Raw genomic sequence first — 22,811 nt, forward strand, 5'->3', positions numbered from 1 at the left:
ATCAGTGATGTACGTCACTGATCAGCGCACAGTGGCCACAGGACACCCACAAAATCACAGTGTGTGTAAAAAAAAAATTAAAAAAAGACCCCACAGCACACACAAAATAAAAAAAAAAGGTGATCAGTGATGCGACACTGATTACCAGTGAGGGGCAGCAGGTGCACAACCTTTGGTGCAACTGACAGTGCAACTGGCAGGTATATATAAAAAAAAAAAAAACCTCTGCACCCCCAAAAAGTTGCTGATCACCTCAGATATAGTGATCAGCACAAAAGGCGGGGGCAGCAGACACAAAATTTAGCACTCTCTATCACTCTCTGTCACTATCTCTCTCTATCTCTCACTATCTATCACTCTATGACACTGCAGCAGCAGCACTGACAGTTATATATATATGAAAAATAACCCCTGCACCCCCAAAAAGTTGCTGGGGGTGCACAAAAGGGGGGCAGCAGACACAAAATATAGCAGTCTCTATCACTCTCTGTCACTATCTCTCTATCTCTCACTATCTATCACTCTATGACACTGCAGCAGCAGCACTGACAGGTATATATATATAAAAAATACCCTGCGCCCCCAAAAAGTTGCTGATCAGTTAATTTATACTGATCAGCACAAAAGGGGGGGCAGCAGTCAGTTATATAAAAAATATATAGCACAATCTGTCACTATCTCTCTCTATCTCTCTCTATAACTCTATTACACTGCAGCAGCACAAAATATAGCACTCTCTGTCACTAGGCCTCTCTATCTCTCTCTATCTCGCTCTCTCTATCTATAACTCGATGACACTGCAGCAGCACAACACAGCACAACACAGCACAGTATGTCACAAGAAGAAGCAAGATCCAGGCAGTGATCAGGTAAGTATTTAGCAAGGTTCTGGTCAGTAAATGGCGACAGCTGGGCACGGTGACCGCACTGCACGCTATTCCAGACCGGAATGGCGTCTGCAGTGCAGTCACCGTTAGTTTAAACCCCCCTCCATGGCTGTGATTGGTCCGTCGGTCCGACGGACCAATCACGGCCTTTGGGGGCGGGCGGGGTGAGGTGGGGTGACACCAGTGTCACCCTTACACCCCGCGGTGATTGGTGCTGTACTTTACAGCACCAATCACCTCCGATCCCGTGTCACCGGCGAACGTTATTCGCCGGTGACACAGAAAACGTAATTGGCTGTTCACACTGAACAGCCAATCACAGCGATCGCCGACGGGGGGGCGGCATCGCAGCCCCCCCTGGGCATGCAGGGACATGTCTGCTGTCAGACGCAGTGACAGTTAGAAGTCATGACGTATATATACGTCATGTGTCGGGAAGTACTTCCCGGCCATGACGTATATATACGTCAAATGTCGGGAAGGGGTTAAAAGTAAAAGCAATGTGGGGACACATAGATAGTGATTAAAATGCCACATTAGAACATAACTGAGGGTTAAAATGTTGTTTTATTAGGGTCTTTATTAAGGTAGACAATTGAGTTAATAGAAAACAATAATTGAATAACAATTAGAATAATTAATTAATTGTCAGAATTGTAGTTGAAAGGCAAGATTTGCAGGTCCATATATGTGAAGGGTATGCCAGCGTGCACGGACGTACGCTCACTCTCACGAGCGGTGACATAAGCTGAGTTTTCTATTGAAAACAATAGGGACCCGTCCGTACAAGCTGGCGTACGCTCAGATAGCCGCAAGAAGTCGGCGGGAAGACGGACGAGAGACGTCCGTAAACGGTGGCGTACGCTCTGTTGTACGCCAGTTGTCGGAGTGTAAGGGCTGGTCCGTCCGTGTACGTTGGCGTACGCTCAATTGTACGCCACTCCCCTTAGGCGTTGTTTCTGGCCGTACGTATGCGGCTGATTTGTGGGTGGACTTAAACTCAACGGCCGCGTACGGATAGCGTACGTTAATATGGAACGTACGCACGTTTGGCCGCTACGATCAGAATAACCTCCTTAGTACCATGAGACAATCTCCCTTGGGGATCTTAGTACAGGTAGGAGAGCTCTTCCCGTCAGCACCTCCCATGGCCAAATGGTGCGCGTTCCCTCGCAGATGTTTCCTGTCGCTGGCTTCCTTCACCCTCCTTACTGCCTCAAATGCAGAGCGGCCATTGTTGCCCAGGCTGCAGCGCGCTGAGAGTCCCCCAGGTGCCTCTCCTTCATAACAGGACTGGTCACACCAGTTTCCCTCCTACCAGCCTCAGGGCTCGGTTTGTTGAGTGGATTGCCCAGAATGGTGTGGGCAGTGTGTTTGCAGCAATTGTGTTCTTCTGGAGTGTGAACTCCTGTCCCCTGTGTACCTCACCTCCATATCCAGGTGTCAGGGTACACATTGCTGCTCCTACCAGCCCTCTGGGCATTGGTTAGTTGTGCTTTACTAGTATACCACATTGTATGTCCCTGTGTGCTATGTTGGGTAGAGGGTCAGTATCAGTTCACTCTGACAACCCTTTGTCTGTGGGTTTGTTTCCCCCTGTTCCCAGTTAGTTGCTACTACAGTGTGGCTGTTAAACTAATTCCATACACTGTACCATTTGGTGCAAAATAATGGCAATAGCGTACATAGGTCCTGCATTGTGTCTTCCGGGGGTAAGCCCCAGGTAAGAGACAGGGGCTCCATTGTTACTGTCATGTATAGTCTGTGTTGCTGGCTTGTCTCTATAGAATAGAGTGCAGGATGGCTTGTGTGCAAGCTGCTTCACAGCACACAAACAGCCCTCAGCCTCAACCTCCCCTCAGGAGCCGGCTTGGGCAGTGTCTATGACACAGATTTGGCACAGCTGGTAGATAGATTATTGTCTGCACCACCCTCGCATTCTGTGATGCCACCTGTGTTGGCTTTGCCCCACCCCCTTGCTGTGGAACCCTCTTGGTGGGGTTCATTGTCTGCCTCTGTTCAGAGCTTACAACATAATTTACAGGGTGAACCTGTCATAGAGGAGGATCCATCTCTCAGTCACTCTGCACCTGAAACAGTGTCAGAGTCTGATTTAGAAGAAACTGTCTCAGTCTCTAATCCAAAAGAAACTCACTTTAGTATTATTGTGGAGTCTCTGATTAAGATAAATAGGTTTTGTACATTAAAGTGTTTCAGTAACCTTCTTGATATAAAGGGTTCGTATTTTTGGGGATAATAGAGGATAATACCTATTTTCCCAGGTCTTCGCACTTTTTACCTGCTCTTTTTAAAAGATGGGTCTAAGTGGAAGGTTTCTTCCCCAGTGGATGCACGCGTGGCATGTCACTCAGGGCCTTATTCTGGTTCACTCTCAGAGGCAAATATTTAATTTGTGATTCTGTGTGGAGACATGGAAAACATGCACTGTTGGGGATACATGAGGACCAAGGTTGAGAACCAGTGTATTGGAGTACCTGGTTGACTCGTTTATTACGGCAGTCTGCAGAAAAGCTGGCCAGGGACAACAAAGATTTTGTCTTGTCTTGTCCGGATTGTGCACGTTCTCGACCATTAGGAGAATTGTTGCCCCTGTCCGTTCCCTGCAGGCCTTGGTCCCATTTGGCCATGGATTTTATCGTTGGTCTTCCGATCTCGTCCCATTGTCAGGTCATCTGGGTCGTCATCGATAGATTTTCCAAGATGGCACACTTTGTGGCCTTAAGACAGTTACCCTCGGCTAAGGAACTGGCCACTTTGTTTCTTCAGCACATTTTTCGATTGCATGGGTTGCCCAGTGATATTGTGTCTGACCGTGGTCCACAGTTTGTGGCACAGTTCTGGAGATTGTTCTGTGCAGCCTTAAAAGTAAAGACCAGTCTCACTTCTGCGTTTCATCCACAGGCCAATGGGCAAACGGAACGTCTCAATCAGTCTCTCAAACAGTACTTGAGGGTCTTTGTTTCCAAACTGCAAAATGATTGGGTCAGTTTTCTGCCGTTAGCTGAAATTGCGTATAATAACGCACATCATTCGGCCTCTAAGACCTCACCCTTCTTTACGGTATATGGATTCCATCCACGGGCTAACTCTTTGGGACCTGATGCCCCCGGTTCTCCATCAGCTGCCTCTAGACTCAGAGTCATATGGAAAAAGGTCCATGTTGCTCTTAAAGAAGCTTCTCTAAGAGAGAAGGTATTTTCTGACAAATCCAGACATCCTTGCCGTTTCAAAGTTGGTGACTGGGTGTGGCTATCCACCCGTAATATAAAGCTTCACCAACCATCGGCAAAATTGGGGCCTCGGTTCATTGGTCCTTTCCAGATTGTCAGGAGGGTTAATCCGGTAGCGTTCCGTCTTTCCCTACCTAATTCCCTCAGAATTTCAAGTACCTTCCATGCTTCGCTTCTCAAGCCAGTGTTTTTTTCACAAAAATTTCCACGCAGACTGAGGAATGGCTCTGCTCCGGTGATGGTGCAGGGGCAACAGGAGTTCTGTGTGGAGAAAATCCTTGATTCCAGACTCATGAGAGGTTCTTTGCAGTTTCTCGTACACTGGAGGGGGTTCGGTCCCGAGGAGAGGTCTTGGGTTTCGGATAAAGACTTGCATTCGCCCAACCTTAAAAGGGTTTTTCCGACAATTTCCTAATGAACCCGGTGGAAAAGGGTTGTTAAACCTTCCTCAATGGGGGGGTACTGTTGCACGCCGCTGCCCGGGCTGCAATGCACCCGGACGGACGGCTGATGCGGCACTGAGTGACGTGGCTGGGGACATTGCCGGGCTTCCGCCCGGCGGCCGCGCGCGCCTAGCGTCAGTCAGGCGGCGCGAAGTTCAAATAAATAGCCGGCGTCTGCTGAGCACAGACGCCGGTTATAGCTTTCTGCCCCCCTTAGCAGTTAAGCATTTAATTCCGGTCCCCGTGGCATCCAAGTCCTCGGTCTTTTCTTGCCCTGCTACTTGTTGCCTTATTTACTTCTTCTCCCAGCCTTCCTTGGTGTGTCCTTTCCGGAGTCCTGCTTCAGCCAGAGTCCTGCTACTGCCAGAGACCTGCTTCAGCCTGAGCCTGCGTTTGGCCGACAGTCTCCATCTTCTCGTGGGTCACGTAAGTGCTCCAGTGGAGCTTTGGTCTTTATTTCTATATTCAGTGGCCCGCCGTGGCCGCGCCCCTCCGTGGGCTCATTATTCTCTTTCCTTCCTAACCTTGTGGCCCGCCGTGGCCGTGCCCCTCCGTGGGCTCATTTATTCTCTTTCCTTCCTAACCCTGTGGCCCGCCGTGGCCGTGCCCCTCCGTGGGCTCATTATTCTCTTTCCTTCCTAACCCTGTGGCCCGCCGTGGCCGTGCCCTTCTGTGGGTTCATTATCATCATCATCTGTAATTTTATCTCTCTTTTTGCTCTGGTTCTTTCATTCTTTCGTCATTAGTAGTATCCTTAGGCAGGGAGTGCCCTCTTTCATTATCCTTGTTTTGGGGAGTCGCTGTCCCTGTGGCGTATCCTGCTGGGGACTCCTCTTCTGGTTCACTTGTGTCTGCGACTTGGTCGCATCCCGGTTTAGCCAGGTGCCGGCAGTCAGGGGTCAACCCTCAGCTAGGCCCGGTAGTTAGTGGTCCTCTTGGGTACCCTTTGGCGATCGTCTACCCCTTGTCTATTCCTAAGACCTAGCTGCATCGGGGTCGGAGCGGGCCTAACTCGCTCCTTCGGACGCGACGGCCACAGGTGAAGCCTAGCTCTGCAGGGGTTTACCATCTGCCTCAGGGACTCAATAGAGTTAGTGTAGCATCCGCTGTAGCCGTCCTAACCGGCGGTACCGGCTACGGGCTCACGCCTGACTTCCTGCCTTCATCTGCCAACAGTTACTCCCTGTGCCCCAGAGGGCAGCGTAACACCCTAGCCATGAATGTAGAAATTTGACACACATCTCAAGGTGTATTTGTGAGTATTGTGGACAGCCACCTGAGGAGACCTGTATAGAATGGTCTAAGGCCACTACTGGAGAAAACCGAAATATGTTGTTGCAATTACATAAATTGGTAGGGAATGCCCTTAACACTACAAACTGTTGGATCTGCTCTCAAGGTACTACCTCAGGAGGAGGAGGAGAGTGGACATTTATCCCCATCACATTTGAAGAATGGGCACTATTTGAAGATAACCGTGCAGATAGTGAACCATTCAAAGCATCAGTAAGCCAATACTATATATTGGTAGGTGAACTCTATAAAACTGTCTGAACAACAATAATTTGTAGGCACCTTAGTAAAGATAGTGGACCACAAATGATTCTAACAAATAAGGGGTCAATATCAGAATTAATATATTCTGTCATATAAACAGAGAGCACCCATGATATATGAGGAATTTCAACAGCTTTCTAAGGAATAATGATTGTATTATATTTGTACACCTTTAGTGCCATCTAGTGGTCTCAATCAACATTGCGTAATTCAATAGGATAAGTGAAATCAAAAGAAAAGGACAGAATGAATGTTCAAAAATATCCCTGCAATGTGTTTGTTATACGGTAACTGCTACTGATTGTCGTATATGGATTGGTTTAACCAATCCCACAATTGAGCGAATTAATCCGTATGACAGTAGCAGATGTGGATATGAAAGAAGGGGGTAACTTCTTTTCACGTTAGAATAAGCAGTATGATAATGTTGATGATGTAAGAATCCCTCACAAAGAGTCTTACCGCTACCACAATAGATCTAGCTGCTATAGTTTAACAATGTATCACTTGAGTATGAATAGAAGATATACTGTCACTCTGTGGATAGATATGTATCCTAATTGTAGGACCAATTATTCTCCACAGCAAAAGTTTTATATGCGCATTCAAATAAACATATGCATAAAGTATGATCGGTGGTATAAAGAGTTCCCCATAGGGGGTCTTACTACTACCCACATTGATTTAGCTGCTATGGCTATTGTAGTCTCTCTCAGCAAGGAAAAATATTTTGGGGGGGGCGTAAGCTGGATTTTCCTCTCGGGCCTCAGAAGCCAGGGGGGAGGTTTGTATTGTATATCTCCAGACTGGCTTGTAAGTAGGTAGGTAAGTATGTAGGTAGGTAGGAGATTGTACATTGGTAAATGGAGGTAGTTGGTCATGTTTGTTCTGTATGTGTGCGTCGCTGACACTCGTTATCCACGGCCTTTGGAACTACGGCTTGTTTCTCTCTTCGGCGTTGCACTCTGCGTCGCTGTGCTTGTGCATTTACAATACGACGCATTTGAGTTTGTTGTACTGTTTCTTGTGCACGTCGAAGTTTAATTGCTTTTGCATTTGCAGCTTTAATTTTGTTTAGGGACTCTTGACTTTGTTTTGCTAACCATCTTGCTTGGCGTTCTGCATTTTTTCTTCGTTTTCTTAATAGGGTATCTTCTTGGGAGTCCATAGTTATCTATGACATGAGAAAGTATCAGTGTATTGTAAAAAAGCAGGGATTTTGTACTTACCGTAAATCCTTTTCTCCGAGTCCACAGCTGTCACTGGAGTAACAGTGGGGATAGAAGGGCGACCACAGGGAGCATGGGCACTTTAAATATAATTAAGTGTGACCAACTCCTCCCAACCTAGGCAGTCACAAGGATGTGCCCGAATGGAGCTGGAAGAAAGAACACGCTTTCCAGAGGAGGTTAGTATAGCACACAAGGTAACAATCAACCAGAAAAGATTGAAACATAAAAAGAAAACAGTGGAAAACACTGAATCAAACATGCCACACATATAACATAGCAGGCAGTTCCCACAACAGAAGTGGAACTTAACCTAGCAACATAACTGTAAAGTCTTAAGGCAGGAATTCCTAATAACAAAGGAACAGCGCCGAGGCAGGTGTCCAGTGACACCTGTGGTCTCGGAGAAAAGGATTTACAGTAAGTACAAAATCCCTGTTTTCTCCTTCATCCACCAGGTGTCACTGGAGTAACAGTGGGGACGTCCCAGAGCTCCCAACACAGGTGGGATGGCGCTGAGACCCCCTAAACACTGAGCGTCCAAACTGTGAAGCTGACGCTGCAAAAGTGTCAAATCGGTAGAACCGAGCAAAAAAGTCTGACGACCAGACCAGGTGGCAGCTCTGCAGAGCTGCTGAATGGAGACCCCTCTGGCAGCCGCCCAAAAGGGGGCCCACAGAGCATGTAGAATGTGCTGTGATGGATGCAGGAGCGCGTTGAGCACGAATGGTCAAGCGGATCCAACGAGACAACGTCTGCTTTGAGACTGGCCAGCCCCGCCTGACCGGATCATACGTAACAAAAAGAGCATCCGATTTCCTTAGCGATGCTGTTCTGGAAACATAGATTCTCAGGGCCCCGACTACGTCCAGAGTACTGTTCTCAGGAGAGACGTCTTGGAAGGCCGGTACCACAATTGGCTGATTTATGTGGAAGGCCGATACCACCTTAGGCAAGAAGGAACCGCTGGTGCGCAGTTCTGCCCTGTCTGGATGAAAAATCAAAAAACGGGGGCCTGCATGACAGAGCCCCCAGATCTGAAACTCGCCGTGCCGATGCTAAGGCCAGGAGAAGCACTGTCTTCCATGTGAGGTAACGAAGGTCCACGTCCTCTAGTGGTTCGAACACCGCAGACTGTAAGAAACTTAGAACAAGGTCTAAGTCCCAAGGAGCCGTGGATGGACGAAAAGGAGGTTGCAGACGTGAAACTCCCTGAAAAAAGGTATGTACCTCAGGTAAAAGGGCCAATTTCTTTTGAAAAAAGATCATCATCGCTGATACCTGTACCTTCAAGGTGGAAAGACGCAACCCTGCAGGAAAAGAAGAAGCCTGGCTTTTTTGAAAAGAGTGGTAGGCACACCACGACTCTCGCACCAGACTACAAAAGCCCTCCAGATGCGGTGGTAATGCCTGGAGGTGACGTCCTTCCTGGCCTTCATCATGGTAGGTATCACCGCCCGCGGGATACCTGGCTGTCTCAGGATGGACCTTTCAGCAGCCACGCCGTCAAATGAAGCCGACTAAAGTCAGGAAAGACGAAAGGCCCTTGGCTGAGCAGATCTTCTTGAAGAGGCAGGGGCCAAGGCTCGTTTATCAGAAGAGACGTGAGGCTGGTGTACCACGACCTGCGCTGCCAGTCCGGAGCTATCAGGAGGACAGTGATCCCCTCCCTCCAGATTCTCTGCAGCACCCGAGGTATCAGCGGAAATGGAGGGAAAATGTGCACAAAGTAGAATGGCCAAGGGGCCACCAATGCATCCACTCCCACCGCCTGAGGATCCCTCGTGCGGGCAAAGAACCGGGGTAGCTGGCAGTTGTGGCGAGACGCCATGAGGTCTGTCTGGGGACACCCCCACCGGTGGACCAGCTGCTGGAACACCTGGGGATGGAGACACCATTCTCCTTGGTGTACGTCCTGCCGACTTAAGCCGGCCTCCCAATTTTCTACGCCAGGAATGAATATGGCGGAGATGGCCAAGGCGTGATCTTGAGCCCACAGCAGGATTCGACTGACCTCCTTCATGGCAGCGCGACTGCGCGTGCCTCCCTGCTTGTTGATGTAGGCCACCACAGTGGCATTGTCCGACTGCACTCTGATGGCCTGACCCTGAAGGAGATGATGGCCCTGCAGGAGAGCATTGTATACTGCTCTGAGCTCCAAGATATTGATGGAGAGCCGGGCCTCCTGCTGAGTCCAACGGCCCTGGAACTGATGGTCCAGAATGACTGCTCCCCATCCGCGAAGACTCGCGTCTGTGGTGAGCAGTATCCAGTTCCAGATGGCAAACCTCTTTCCCTCTCTGAGGTTTGCTGGGTTCAGCCACCACAGGAGAGTGCCGTGCCCGCACAGACAAACGTATCCTGTGGTGAAGGTGCAGGTGAGATCCGGACCACTGACGCAGAAGGCAACGCTGGAAGGGTCTCGAACTGAAACGACCGTACTGGAGAGCCTCGTAAGAGGCGACCATCTTCCCCAGAAGCCTGGTACATGTGAGGACCGACAACTGCCTGGTCAAGTCCTGGAGGGACTGTATCTTGTCCTCTGGAAGAAACACCCTCAGAAGAGTGTTATCCAGTACCATCCCCAGGAATTGTAACCGTTGAGACGGCTGGAGCTGGGACTTCTGAAAATTGAGTATCCATCCATGGCGAATGAGAGTACTCTTAGAGTCAGGGCTATGTTGACCATGAGGGCCTCCCTGGATGGGGCCTTCAGCAGAAGATCGTCCAGGTATGGTATGACCGTCACTCCCTGTTCCGCAGAATCTCCATCATCACCGCCATGACCTTGGTGAAGATACTGGGGGCTGAGGAGAGGCCAAATGGAAGGGCCTGAAACTGCCAATGTTGGCTGCGTACTGCGAACCGAAGGAAAGCCTGATGAGGAGGCCAAATAGGGATATGGAGGTAGGAATCCTTGATGTCGAGTGACACCAAGAACTCGCCCTCCTCCAACCCTGCGATCACCGATTGCAGGGACTCCATCCTGAACTTGACCGGTTGGAGGTAAGGATTGAGGTCCTTCAAGTTCAGAATGGGACGTGCCGATCCGTCTGGCTTGGGGACCAGAAAGAGGCTGGAGTAGAACCCCAAGGTCCTTTGGTCTACTGGGACCGGGATGACCACCCCTGCCAAGACCAACTTTTGGATGGCCGCAGTTAGTAGCATGCTTTTTTCTGCTGAAACTGGCAAACCGGTTGTGAAAAACCGGTGAGGGGGTGGCTTTTGGAAATGTATCTTGTAGCCGAAGGCCACAAGATCTCGCACCCAAGCGTCTTGGCAAGACTGCAGCCAAACATGCCTGAAGTCTTGAAGACGCGCTCCCACCTTGGGATCCCCCAGCTGGGCCTGAAACCCGTCATGTGGCGGGCTTGGTGGTAGCCTTGGCCTCTTGGGTGGAAGAGGCAGCCCCTCTGCCACGACCTCTGGAGCCTCTCTGAGAGGCAACGCCTCCTCTAGAGCGACCACTGAACTTTGGCTGGGGCCGAAAGGATGTTCCCTGAAAGGTCCTACGAGTAGAAGGAGGGGCCGTGGAAGGGAGAAATGTGGATTTTCCACCAGTGGCTTGTGATATCCACTTATCAATTTCGGGCCCAAAGAGCACCTCACCCGTGAAGGGGAGTGCTTCTACTGCCCGCTTGGACTCAGCATCAGCCTGCCACTGGCGGAGCCAGAGTCAACGGCGTGCCGATATGGACAGAGCAGATATGCGAGCTCCTAAGATGCAAACATCATTGGAGGCTTCCACCATATAGGATGATGCCTCAGAAGTATGGTCCGCTAATTGCACCAGAACATCCACCTCACCGCCATGCTTCAGTTGATGAGCCAACTGGGAGGCCCACACCCCAATGGCCTTATTGACCCAGCATCCGACCTGAGCTGGATGCTGAACTACCCCTGCCGCAGTGTAAATAGATTTTAGCCTAAGTTCAAGCTTACGATCTGAGGCGTCTCGAAGAGTGGTGGCCCCCGGTACTGGGAGGACAGTCTTTTTGGAAAGACGCGTGACCGAAGGGTCAACTACAGGTGGAGTTTCCACCAGCTTTCTGCCTACAGCCGCTAGGAGGTATGAAGACAGGAGTCTCCGTGAAATCTGGAATTTATCGGGGTTTTTCCAGGCCTGTAGCACGTGGTCATCTCACTCCTCTGCAGGAGGAAAAGAAGCTGTCTGTTTTGGCTTTTTACCAAACAGGGAGGGGTGACTGTGGGCAGATGCCCCTTCTTCCACATCTAATGCCAGTTTGACCATATCTATAAGGTCATCTAAACTTTGCGCAACTGGCTCCTGTTGCTGTGGCTGCAAATCCTGTTGCACATCCACCTCAGGGGCAACATATTCCCCTTCCTCAAGGTCAGGCATATCATCATCCGTGTCAGTGTCTAAGACCTGTGTGAGCAGTCTCTTTAACCCTGGAGGGCCGTATAGGCTCTGGGGCCAAGGCCTTGGTTAAACCCTCCACAGCTAGGGTTAATTCCCGCTGCTGTGACATAGAGGATTCTCTATCCTTCTGTGCATCAGAGATTTCAAAGGACACCTCAGGGGAGGGGCTGCTGGGAAGTGGAAGGGATGGGCTCAGGGGTGCATTTTTCGCGGAAGCGGTACATCTGTCAGAACAGACTTAGGTCTACAGTCGGCTCAAAAAACAGCGAAAAACTCATGTCGACCTAAAACCATGTCGACCTTAAGTCATGTCGACCTTGGGGACAGTCGACCTTCCGGGGTCGACCTAATGACTGTCGACCTCAGTCTGGTCTGACAGATGACCGTTTCCCGCATACCAGAACACCCTCAGCAGACTGTGTAAGTCTGGCATTACATTTCTTGCACTTCTTTGAGCTGCCTCCTGCCATGCTATCAGTGATTAAGCTATACACAATATATGAATATATATGCAGCAATCAACAGGTTAATCAACTGTACACACACACCAGGGATAGTACAGTCAAAAGCCAGAAGAAAAGACTGGACAGGAGAGACAGTATCAGGAGGAGAAGCTGCCAGAGGCCATCAACTACGCTATGGTATATACCAGAAAGCGCAATTTACATACAGCCCAGAACTGTCTCACCCAGCTCCAACCCCACTGTCTGCATGCAGGGCTTGGGGAAGCTTTTAGCAGGTCTGGACACCGGGAGGAAGGCTGTGCTTGAGTCCGTGACTGTCTCTGCTGCAAGCGGAGACCCTCAGCGTGTCAGCAGCGGTGCGCACTAAAAAGATGGCCGCCGCAGCTTTCAGTCATGCTGGGGAGATGCCGGGGCTGCTGGGAGCGTACCACACGGTAACTCCGCCCCCTCCTTTGGTCCGTGCTCCCAAAATGGCGCTAGTTTTAAACCTGCTCTACCGCCATGTTTTAAACACTGACCCCCTCGCTAAGCGGGAGGTCAGGAATACATTACCGCTGCCTTGCTGCGCTCATACATTACCGCTCCCACGATGCAGACAGGCAGCGGCAAACTGCCTGTCTTTTGTAGTATATATATATATATATATATAAAAAAAAAAAAAATTCAAGCTTTTAAAAACTTGTGCCCTGGAGCAAGCCAGAAGTGTGACCAGCTCCCATGAGGGCACATTCTACGACTGCCTAGGTGGGGAGTAGAAGGGGGAGGAGTTGGCCACACTTAATTATATTTAAAGTGCCCATGCTCCCTGTGGTCGCCCTTCTATCCCCACTGTTACTCCAGTGACACCTGGTGGATGAAGAAGAAATAAGTGCACGCTACAATTGAGACGCTTTAGCGTCTGAATCCCGAGTCCTTGCAAGCCGCTAAGAAGGGGGTTATCTGGATTCAGACGCTAATGCGTCTCAATTTGGTAGGGTGTAGGGGTACATAGGGGTGCACTGTGCAAAACACTCCTAAACCTGTTCACAATGACACTAGTCGACATAACAGCTGTCGACTTTGTTAATTCCACTATCCACGCCAACCCGAAGCGTGGCGAGCGGTGGCGGTACGCGTCCTACGACCTTTTCATACCCCCACTATCCAAGTTTCTGAAACAGACTGTGCGTGCGGTGGCGCCGTGAAACTACACAAGTATCGTTAAAGTGTGTTTGATAGAAGGCTGTGTAGGGAGTAAGTGTGCAGTAGAAATGTTAAGTAGATTGGTGTAGGGGGTGAGGAAGTGTTGTTAGTAGTGTTATTGTGTGTGTGTGTGTGTGTGTGTGTGTGTAGTTATTTGTGGTGTTGTAGCTATGACTGTAGGTACTGTGGTAAGAGAATGTGGACTTGGAGATGCATGGGTGTGGATTTGTAAATAATATTATGTTTAGACACGACACAGTAAACTATCAAGGAAGTGAGGATATTTGAGTGTATTTAGTTTAGTATGTGCAGGGTAAAACACTAAGGGTATGTGGAATATATTACTTACCTTGTGTGGTTTGTGTTGTACAGCGTATTATATTCTGTGGTTGTATTGGCGCCTGTAGTGGTTGTGTAAGTAGACATAACATTGTTATATAGAGAATGTAGATACCCAGATATGTAGTAGGACAATGGTGTTTGGGTGTGGGTGGAGAGAGTACTGTACATTAGTGTGTGTTTTTGTATAGGTGTGTAGTTGTAGATTGTAAACTTGTGTTTGTAGTGCTGTTGCCGATGTGAAGGTGTGATGCAAATGTGTGTTAGGGTGTTGTTATTGGTGTATTGTGGAGTGTAATTGTATTTGGTAGTGTGTAGTTTGTTGAGTGGTTTGTATGTAGGGTAGTTGTAAATGGAGGAGGGATGTGTGTGGTTTTTGTATGGAAGCGTGATGTGAGGGTGCTGTGTAATGTGGGTGCAGGGATATAGTATGGGGTTGAGTAGATGCTGGTGTGCTGTGCATGATAGTATGAGTAGCAGTGATGGTGTATGGGTTGGTGTATATTGTGAGTGTGTGGTGATGTGTGCGTGTATTGGGCAGTTGTGGGGCGTGATGTTATTTGGTTTTGTGTGGTAGTTAGGATTGTGTGTTTGTTATAATGATTGAGTGGATATTAATACCCCTTTCACACTGCACTTGTTAAATGGTATATTGCCGTTTTTTTCCCACTTCAAAACGTTGAAGGCTGCAGTGGGAAAGTGCCAGAGTTGATTAACCGGTTAAAGATAACCGGTATTTCAACACGTTTAAAAAGCAGAGTCCTACACGTTTCAGAGCCGATTTTTATGCAGTGAATGGCTCTGAAACGGTATTTAGTCAAAACAACAGATTACAGACATGTGATAGGCTGTCCCCTGCATTCTGCCTTGAAACATGTTCAGGGGGATTAAACAGGTTGACTGATGTGAATGGTACTTAAACTGTATTTAAAACGGTAATCTACTGCAAAGTGAAGGCTCAGACCCATTTTTAAATACAGTTTAAAAATACCGGTTCTTTAAACGTTTTGGCGGTGTGAAAGTGGTATTAGAGTGTAAGGTCCACTGGGGCAGGGACTGATGTGAATGTTGCAATATAGTTATTAAATTGTTGTAGAATAGGTATACGCTTTTTCCAAAAGTATGAATAGAAATAAAGGTGTTGTGGTATACGTAGTGTAGGAGTTGTAGTGTAGTGTTTTGTCTGGGAGAGGGATGTATATGTGTGTTTAGTATGTGAATGAAGTTGTATTATGTATTGGATAGGGAGGCTTGTGGGTGTAGTGTTTGTGTGGATGAGGTGCGTGTGCATTGGTAGTAAGTGTATGTAGTGGTGTGTTTTGATGGTGTGTTTGAAATGGAATTGAAGTGGGTTGATTTGAATGTATGCATTGTAGTATGTGCAGGGGTAACAGAGTAAGGGTCTGTGGAATTTATTAGGTACCTTCTGGTGTGTGTGCTGTAGTAGTATTGAGGGTTGCAGTAGATGATTTTCGTAGACCCTCTTATAATCTGTGTTCCCAGCGGCGGCTGTAGTAGCTGCATAGGAAAAAATAAGGTTGTTATAAAGAGAATGTTACATAGTAGGTGAGGCTAAATAAAGACTTGCGTCCATCTAGTTCAAACTAGGTTTATAATAGTTTATACCTTGTTGTATAGTATGTTCCGATATTTTACAGACAGATTATGTTATTCATACCCGTGGATGTTTTTAACCAATAAATGTTTATCCAACCTTATTGTAAACGTATTTATAGTGTCTGCCGACACCACTTCTCCAGGAAGAGAGTTCCAAAGTTTGACTGCTCTGACCGTAAAAAAAAAAAAAAAATTCCTTCTAGATGAACAAAATCTTTTTTCTTCTAATCTAAACTCGTGCCCTCGCGTCCTAGATTAGCAGAAAAAAGGGTGTTTGATAGTTCCTTATATTGGCCCCTGATTTATTTGTACATGTTGAGCATGTCCGCCCTTAAGCGTCTCTTCTCTAGTGTAAATAGTCCCAGCTTGCTTAATCTCTCCTCGTATCTTAAATTCTCCAGTCCCCTAATAAGCTTTGTTGCTCTTCTTTGGATTTTTTCTAATTCTATGTCCTTTTATTAGTGTGGGGCCCAGAATTGTACTCCATATTCGAGATGAGGTCTAACCAATGATTTGTACAGAGGCATAATTACCTTTGAATCCCTAGTTTCCATGCCCCCTTTGACACATGCTAGAATTTTGTTGGCCTTTTTTGTTGCTATATTACATTGAGCACTACACCCCAGACTGTTGTCTATTTGGACTCCTAGATTCTTTTCAAGTACTGAATTACCCAATTCCTCCCGCTTAGGTTATACCTAGCACACTGGTTATGTCTCCCAAGGTGCATGACCTTGCGTTTGTCCACATTGAACCTCATCTTCCACTTTTTTGCCCACTCATCTAGATGGTTCGGTATTTCTTTTCCTATGTGTCCTCCCCAACGTCCATCTCTGTCCACAGCTCATGTTCTCCAACTGACGGCTTCTGCCCCCCTCTCCTACAGGCCCTACACTGGCTCCCATTCCTTCCGGACACCTAGTTATAATGCAATGTTCTGTACCATCTTTTCCCTATTTCTGGTTATGTTTGCAGTGTTTCTGTTATATACTGTGTAAGGCGCTGAGGACCCCATATACATATAGGATAATACCATTAGTGAGTCCATGATGTCTAACATGAATTTACCAACCACTAATTACATCTCTATATGTACACTCAGATTTGCGGCACCTTGTACGGGAGGAGGGCGGGCAGCTGACATCCGGTGACGTATGGCAGGGGACTATACAAGTTACCACGTCCGTTCAGGAACGGAGCCTGCACATACGAATCAATGCTTATATGCGTGCACAATAGCAAAACATCGCTCCCCATGGGAACACGCAGGGGAACGATCAAACTAGAATGACCTCTAAAGTGTGGTCATAACATACAATACAATGGGATCACCAAGCAGACTGCATAGACCCAGCCACGAAGACATTCAGACTGAGGGGAGTAACATTACCCCAGCTTACACATTGCCCAGCTAGTACTATGGGACAGGAACCCACATAAGCCAGTGACACTGTGCAGCCAGTCACTTCTCTCTCACACTATACACTGGCAGCACAGTAGCTGTGGGGTACACTGGCAGCATGTCCTGGTCACTGGTTACCACTACTCCAGCGGGAGAATAATAGGGGCTCATGGCTCCTGATGTATGAGATACACCAGAGAGTGCGGGGAAGAGACTGGTCAGATCTCTGGGCTGGTAACACACAGTGACATGATGTGAGGGGGAGAGCAGGAGTATAATAGGGGCTGGTGGCTCCTGATGTATGAGATACACCAGAGAGTGCGGGGAGGAGACTGGTCAGATCTCTGGGCTGGTAACACACAGTGACATGATGTGAGGGGGAGAGCAGAAGTAGAATAGGGGCTGATGGCTCCTGATGTATGAGATACACCAGAGAGTGTGGGGAGGAGACTGGTCAGATCTCTGGGCTGGTAACACACAGTGACATGATGCGAGGGGAGAGCAGTAGTATAATAGGGGCTGATCTCTCCTGATGTATGAGATACACCAGAGAGTGTGGGGAGGAGACCGGTCAGATCTCTGGGCTGGTAACACACAGTGACATGATGTGAGGGGGAGAGCAGGAGTATAATAGGGGCTGATGGCTACTGATGTATGAGATACACCAGAGAGTGTGAGGAGGAGACTGGTCAAGTCTCTGGGCTGGTAACACACAGTGACATGATGTGAGAGCAGGAGTATAATAGGGGCTTATGGCTCCTGATGTATGAGATACACCAGAGAGTGTGAGGAGGAGACTGGTCAGATCTCTGGTAACACACAGTGACATGATGTGAGGGGAGAGCAGGAGTATATTAGGGGCTGATTAAGATTAAGCCTTGACAAAGCTTAAAGACAGCGAAATGCGCATTGGCATTGCTGTAAACTGTTTATTTATTAATACCTGTGTGATGCTGTAATATGTATTAGAATAGATCGCAGTGAGGCAGGAGAATTAGCGCTGTCGGCAGCCAGCGTGATTAACACGCGAGTACATGCAGTTACTATAAGGGAACATATCCCCAGATCACGAACTGCACTGAGCAACGGAGATCTGACATAAAAGACTCCGGCAGCTCAGCTTTGTAATAGAAGCCGGCGCATACAGTTAGCCGAAGGGAATATTTACCCAGGCTAGGAAGGTGCCTCTGATGCCTGCTGCCCAAGTCACTACATTCCAAACCGCTACAAGTACTGATCATATGTGTCAGTCGCGGTACTGTATACAGGTCGAGTATCCCGTATCCGAATATCCGTTATCCGAATTATTCCGAAATACGGACATTCCAGAAAGTGAAAATTTTTTTTTTTTTGCTAAAAACTCACTGGGGACATATGTAACAGCACTACTGGGGACATGATATGTAACTGGCACTATATATGTGCAAGACAATGATTGCTTGGCATTCAAATTCAGTGCTGAGATAGTACACACATTTTGTTTCACGTTTTGAAACCTTGTTTTTTGAACAATTAAAATATGTTTGTGTGTATTTTATGTGGTAATAAAATATATTTGTGTGTATATTATGTGTTTATACAGCATAAATGCAAGATACTTCAAAATACATCATTGAAATGTTAAAATATTCCGAAATACGGAATAATCCGTTATCCAAAATTCTCCTGGTCCCGAGCATTTTGGATACGGGATACTCAACCTGTATATGCACATTGATACATTATAACATTTATACAACTGTTGCAGATGCATTAGAGACACTAGTTATACCATCACTAGTGAAGATCTCTCTGCCATCGCAGTATTTATATCTGACTGTTGGGTAATAATATATGTAAAATCAAGCTGTGATACATCTAATACAGCACCTTACTACACCAGTAACATCCCTGACTGGGCATAAAATAATACTGCCCTTATAATCAGTCGGATATATATTCAGTTATCCCACTTGGAGGTTAATATAAAAAATTGCAACAGTGTATGTAAAAGAAAGACTCCGGCAGATTAGCTATGTACTAAAAGCCGGGGCATACAGTCAGCCTAAGGGAATACATACTCAGGCTGGGAAGGTGCCTCTTATGCCCGCTGCCCAAGCTGCTCTATCATTGCTATAAAAGCTGATTATATGTGTCAGTTGCTTTGCCGTGTATATGCACATTGATGCAATATAATATTAATGCAATTGTTGCAGATGCAGTAGAGACACCAATTACACCTTCACTAGCGAAGATCTCTCTGCTGTCCCAGTACTAATATCTGATTGTCAGGTTGGGTAAAAACTTATGCAGAACAAAGTGGTTATACACTGAACACAGCATCTCAATACACCACCAATACCCCTGACTGGGCATAAAATAATACTGCCCTAATAATCAATCAGATATATACATTTTTGTTACCCCACTTGGAGGACAATATTAAAACATTGCAATCAGTGTGTGTTAAAAAAAAACGTGAATAAACGCAACATTCATCCTATAAGCCGTATCAGCATTATGAATGTGGAAATGGCATAAAATACTGCACACCGAACAGCTTCAAATCATTTATCTTACAGTTGACACAGGTATAATTTTACTGACACTTATCAAAGAAGTGACAGAATAAACCTCATCATTAATAACAGTTTACAGATTTTAATCTTCTTGACTTTCTTTTCTAATCTTTATTCACTACTTTGTTTTTAATACTTCGCCATCAATATCCCTGACACAGGGACTCAATATCAGGTCACCTACAATTAATACAATTGACCGATAATAATAAAGTAACGGATGGCCTTTTACCTTCAAATTGTGTGTTAATAAAGATATAATTAAAAAATTGTTTCGGTCCGGCAGGACCACGTGGATGAGGAGTGCATCCCAGCAGAACTGATTTCTTTTTTTTCTTACTTTGTATAATTCATATTCTTAAATCAGTCGATAGCACCCACAATCTGAGAGGAATATTATATATAAAAATCCTCTCTGTTTGAACAGAAATTGGACATCCACGGGATTATACTCCGAGTACATCACTTGGTGCGGGTCAACTTGTCTGTGTGAGTGTGGGGAGGAGACTGGTCAGATCTCTGGGCTGGTAACACACAGTGACATGATGTGAGGGGGAGAGCAGGAGTATAATAGGGGCTGATGGCTACTGATGTATGAGATACACCAGAGAGTGTGAGGAGGAGACTGGTCAGATCTCTGGGCTGGTAACACACAGTGACATGATGTGAGGGGAGAGCTGGAGTATAATAGGGGCTGATGGCTCAGGACGCCCCCACTTAACAGATGCATTGTCCTCATTAGTTTGGTCTGACAGAGGAGGGTGTAGGATAAGAGAAAACTGGGTACTCTTTACCTAGAAGGGCGCCCATCGCGGTGATCGCGGGCATCGCGGGCAGTACATTAACGGCCGCGACGCGATGCCCGCGATCACCGCGATTTCCCATAGGGTTCAATGTTAAATTTAGTGCTGACCGCGATTTTACATTCAATGCTTCAATGGCCGCGATTTGGCCATAGGAATCAATGTTAAATGGGCTACAGAGCCCAAATAGGCAAAATTAACCCTTAAATGTCCCCTTCACAGGTAAACGCGTCCCTTCGCGGACTTCACAGGTGTCCTCGTCGCCACGGACACCTGTGAAGCCCGCGAGGGGACGCGTATAACTGAAGGTATCCGCGTCCCCTCGCGGGGCTCGCCACACTATTCTATTCTCAACTCCACGCCGACGTGGATAGTAGGGCATGAAAAGGTCGGAGGACGCGTACCGCCGCCCCTCGCGGGCTCGCTGCGCTCGCCACGCTTCGGGTTGGCGTGGATCGTGGGGTGGCGTTAAAAATTTGGGGGGACATTTAAGGGTTAATTGTGCCTATTTGGGCTCTGTAGCCCATTTAACATTGTTTCCTATGGGAAAATCGCGGCCATTGAGGCATTTTACAGTAAAATCGCAGTCAATCATCCTTTTTAACATTGTTCCCTATGGGAAAATCGCGGTCATCGCGGGCACCCGATTTTTATGTACCCGCGATTTACCCGCGATTTTTTACCCCCGACGCCCGCGATTCCAATCGCGGGCGCCCTTCTAGGTAAAGAGTACCGAAAACTGTATTGGCAGAACAAGGAAAATATGTAATAAGTGATTATTCCTCACCTGTGCTGATGTCTATAGGGATTTCCTCCTTTTTACACTGCTGATCACCCCTCATATATGTATATTCTGTCTCTGTACCTTCTACCTTAATGTCAGGCACACACAGCTCTTCTCCCTCTGTATCTTCTGCCTTAATGTCAGGCACATACAGCTCTTCTCCTCCTGTATCTTCTGCCTTAATGTCAGGCACATACAGCTCTTCTCCCTCAGTATTTTCTACCTTAATGTCAGGCACATACAGCTCTTCTCCTCCTGTATCTTCTGCCTTAATGTCAGGCACATACAGCTCTTCTCCCTCTGTATTTTCTACCTTAATGTCAGGCACATACAGCTCTTCTCCTCCTGTATCTTCTACCTTAATATCAGATGAATCTTCACACTGAACCTAAAAAAATACCACATTAGTAATGTCTGATGTTATTGAGATTACACAGTAGAATATCAGTGTATAAGACACACACAGCTGCTGCAATTCATATAGTGCCAGTCACTTAGATATACTGAGGTGACACTAAATCCCACCTACCTGATTCTCCTGTGGGGTCCTGTGATTCTCCTCTGTACAGTGCTGGGTATATAGAGTACGGGGACATCTCTCTGGGGTACCATCTGTAGGAGACACACAGTGACTGAGGACATTGTACATGTGTGATTAGCAGATGATCTGTGTATATCTGTTGTACCCTGTACAATAAAATGAATTCTCCTCTTACCCAGTGATGTGAGGGGCCAGTGATTCTCCATTATCACATCCTTGTACAGACACTTGTGTTCCTCTATATACTCCCACTCCTCCATGGAGAGATAGATAGTGACATCCTGACACCTTATAGGAAACTGACAGACACAATGATACAGTCATCACCCAAACACTTTCCCCCGGTGTTACTGTATAATGTCCCATTTCCAGCTGTCACCTCTCTGGACACATCCCCCGGTGTTACTGTATAACATCCCGTTCCCAGCAGTCACCTCTCCAGTCAGCAGCTGGATGATCTTGTTGGTGAGTTCCAGGATTTTCTGCTCATTGTCTCTCCCATGTATCAGTGAGTGAGATGTGGGCCCCGTTATGGGGCTCTGGGGGTATGGGTAAAAACCGGACCATGACAAAACCCCCGGACTGCCGGACCAGACATCAAACTCTGCATTTTGGAGCTTGTAGCGTCCAGTCCGGGGGGTGTCCTGTCTGGGGGTTCTGCCTGTGACACCTGTCACCAGGTAAAGGAGGAGGGGTAGAATAAAGTCTCCCTGTATGGTCCGGGCATGTAGCAAAAACCGGACGGTCCGGACCACAGGGGGAGGCTGTAATCTCCCCATCCCCATGTCCCTGATAATAGCTATCACAGGGACCCCCCGGACAAGACACCCCCCGAACAGTACACCCCCGGACCGGACCCTATAAGCTCCGGACTGCAGATTTTGATGTTCTGTCCGGCGGTCCGGAGTCTAGTCCGGTCCGGTTTTTACATAGTCCCGGCTCTGGGTCCTTTTCTGTCCTTCTGACACACAGGGGTGACTGTGTAACAGAGGATGCCACGAACCACTCCCCCTGTATGATGGAATGCCGCAGGCCGCTCCCCCTGTATATTTGGACACTGCAGGCTACTCCCTCTGTATAAGAGGATACTCTCCTTGTATAACAGGACACCGCAGGCCACCCCTCCAGCATAAAAGGATACCACAGGATGTTCTCCCTGTATAACAGGACACTGCAGACCACTACCCCTGTATAATAGGATAACACAGGCCACTCCCCCTGTATAACAGGAAACCACAGGCTGCTCCTCTGTATAAAAGGACACCACAGGCCATTACCCCTGTATAACAGGACACCACAGGCTGCTCCTCCTGTATAATAACACCAGGTCAGCACAATACTCACCTGTTACCAGATACGGCAATGCCTTC

The 22,811-nt window shown here is 47.4% G+C and overlaps 2 protein-coding genes across 6 annotated transcripts in view; one reads left to right on the forward strand and one right to left on the reverse strand.

Annotated features, from left to right (window-relative positions):
* LOC146007513 (uncharacterized) overlaps positions 1-22,811 on the forward strand; it is a 218,458-nt gene that overhangs the window by 168,417 nt on the left and 27,230 nt on the right. The window lies entirely within an intron of this gene.
* Positions 1,260-22,080, reverse strand: LOC146007522 (uncharacterized). Its single transcript, XM_083145954.1, has 6 exons — positions 21,876-22,080; positions 21,617-21,740; positions 21,430-21,512; positions 20,904-21,288; positions 15,160-15,254; positions 1,260-7,312 (listed from the first exon to the last, which is right to left on the reverse strand). The coding sequence occupies exons 2-6, from the start codon at positions 21,699-21,701 to the stop codon at positions 7,016-7,018; spliced, it is 945 nt and encodes a 314-aa protein (XP_083002080.1). The 5' UTR covers positions 21,702-21,740; positions 21,876-22,080; the 3' UTR covers positions 1,260-7,015.

Source organism: Crinia signifera, chromosome 6, assembly GCF_055691185.1.
Source record: "Crinia signifera chromosome 6, ASM5569118v1, whole genome shotgun sequence".
In the NCBI taxonomy this organism is placed as follows: Eukaryota; Metazoa; Chordata; class Amphibia; order Anura; family Myobatrachidae; genus Crinia; species Crinia signifera.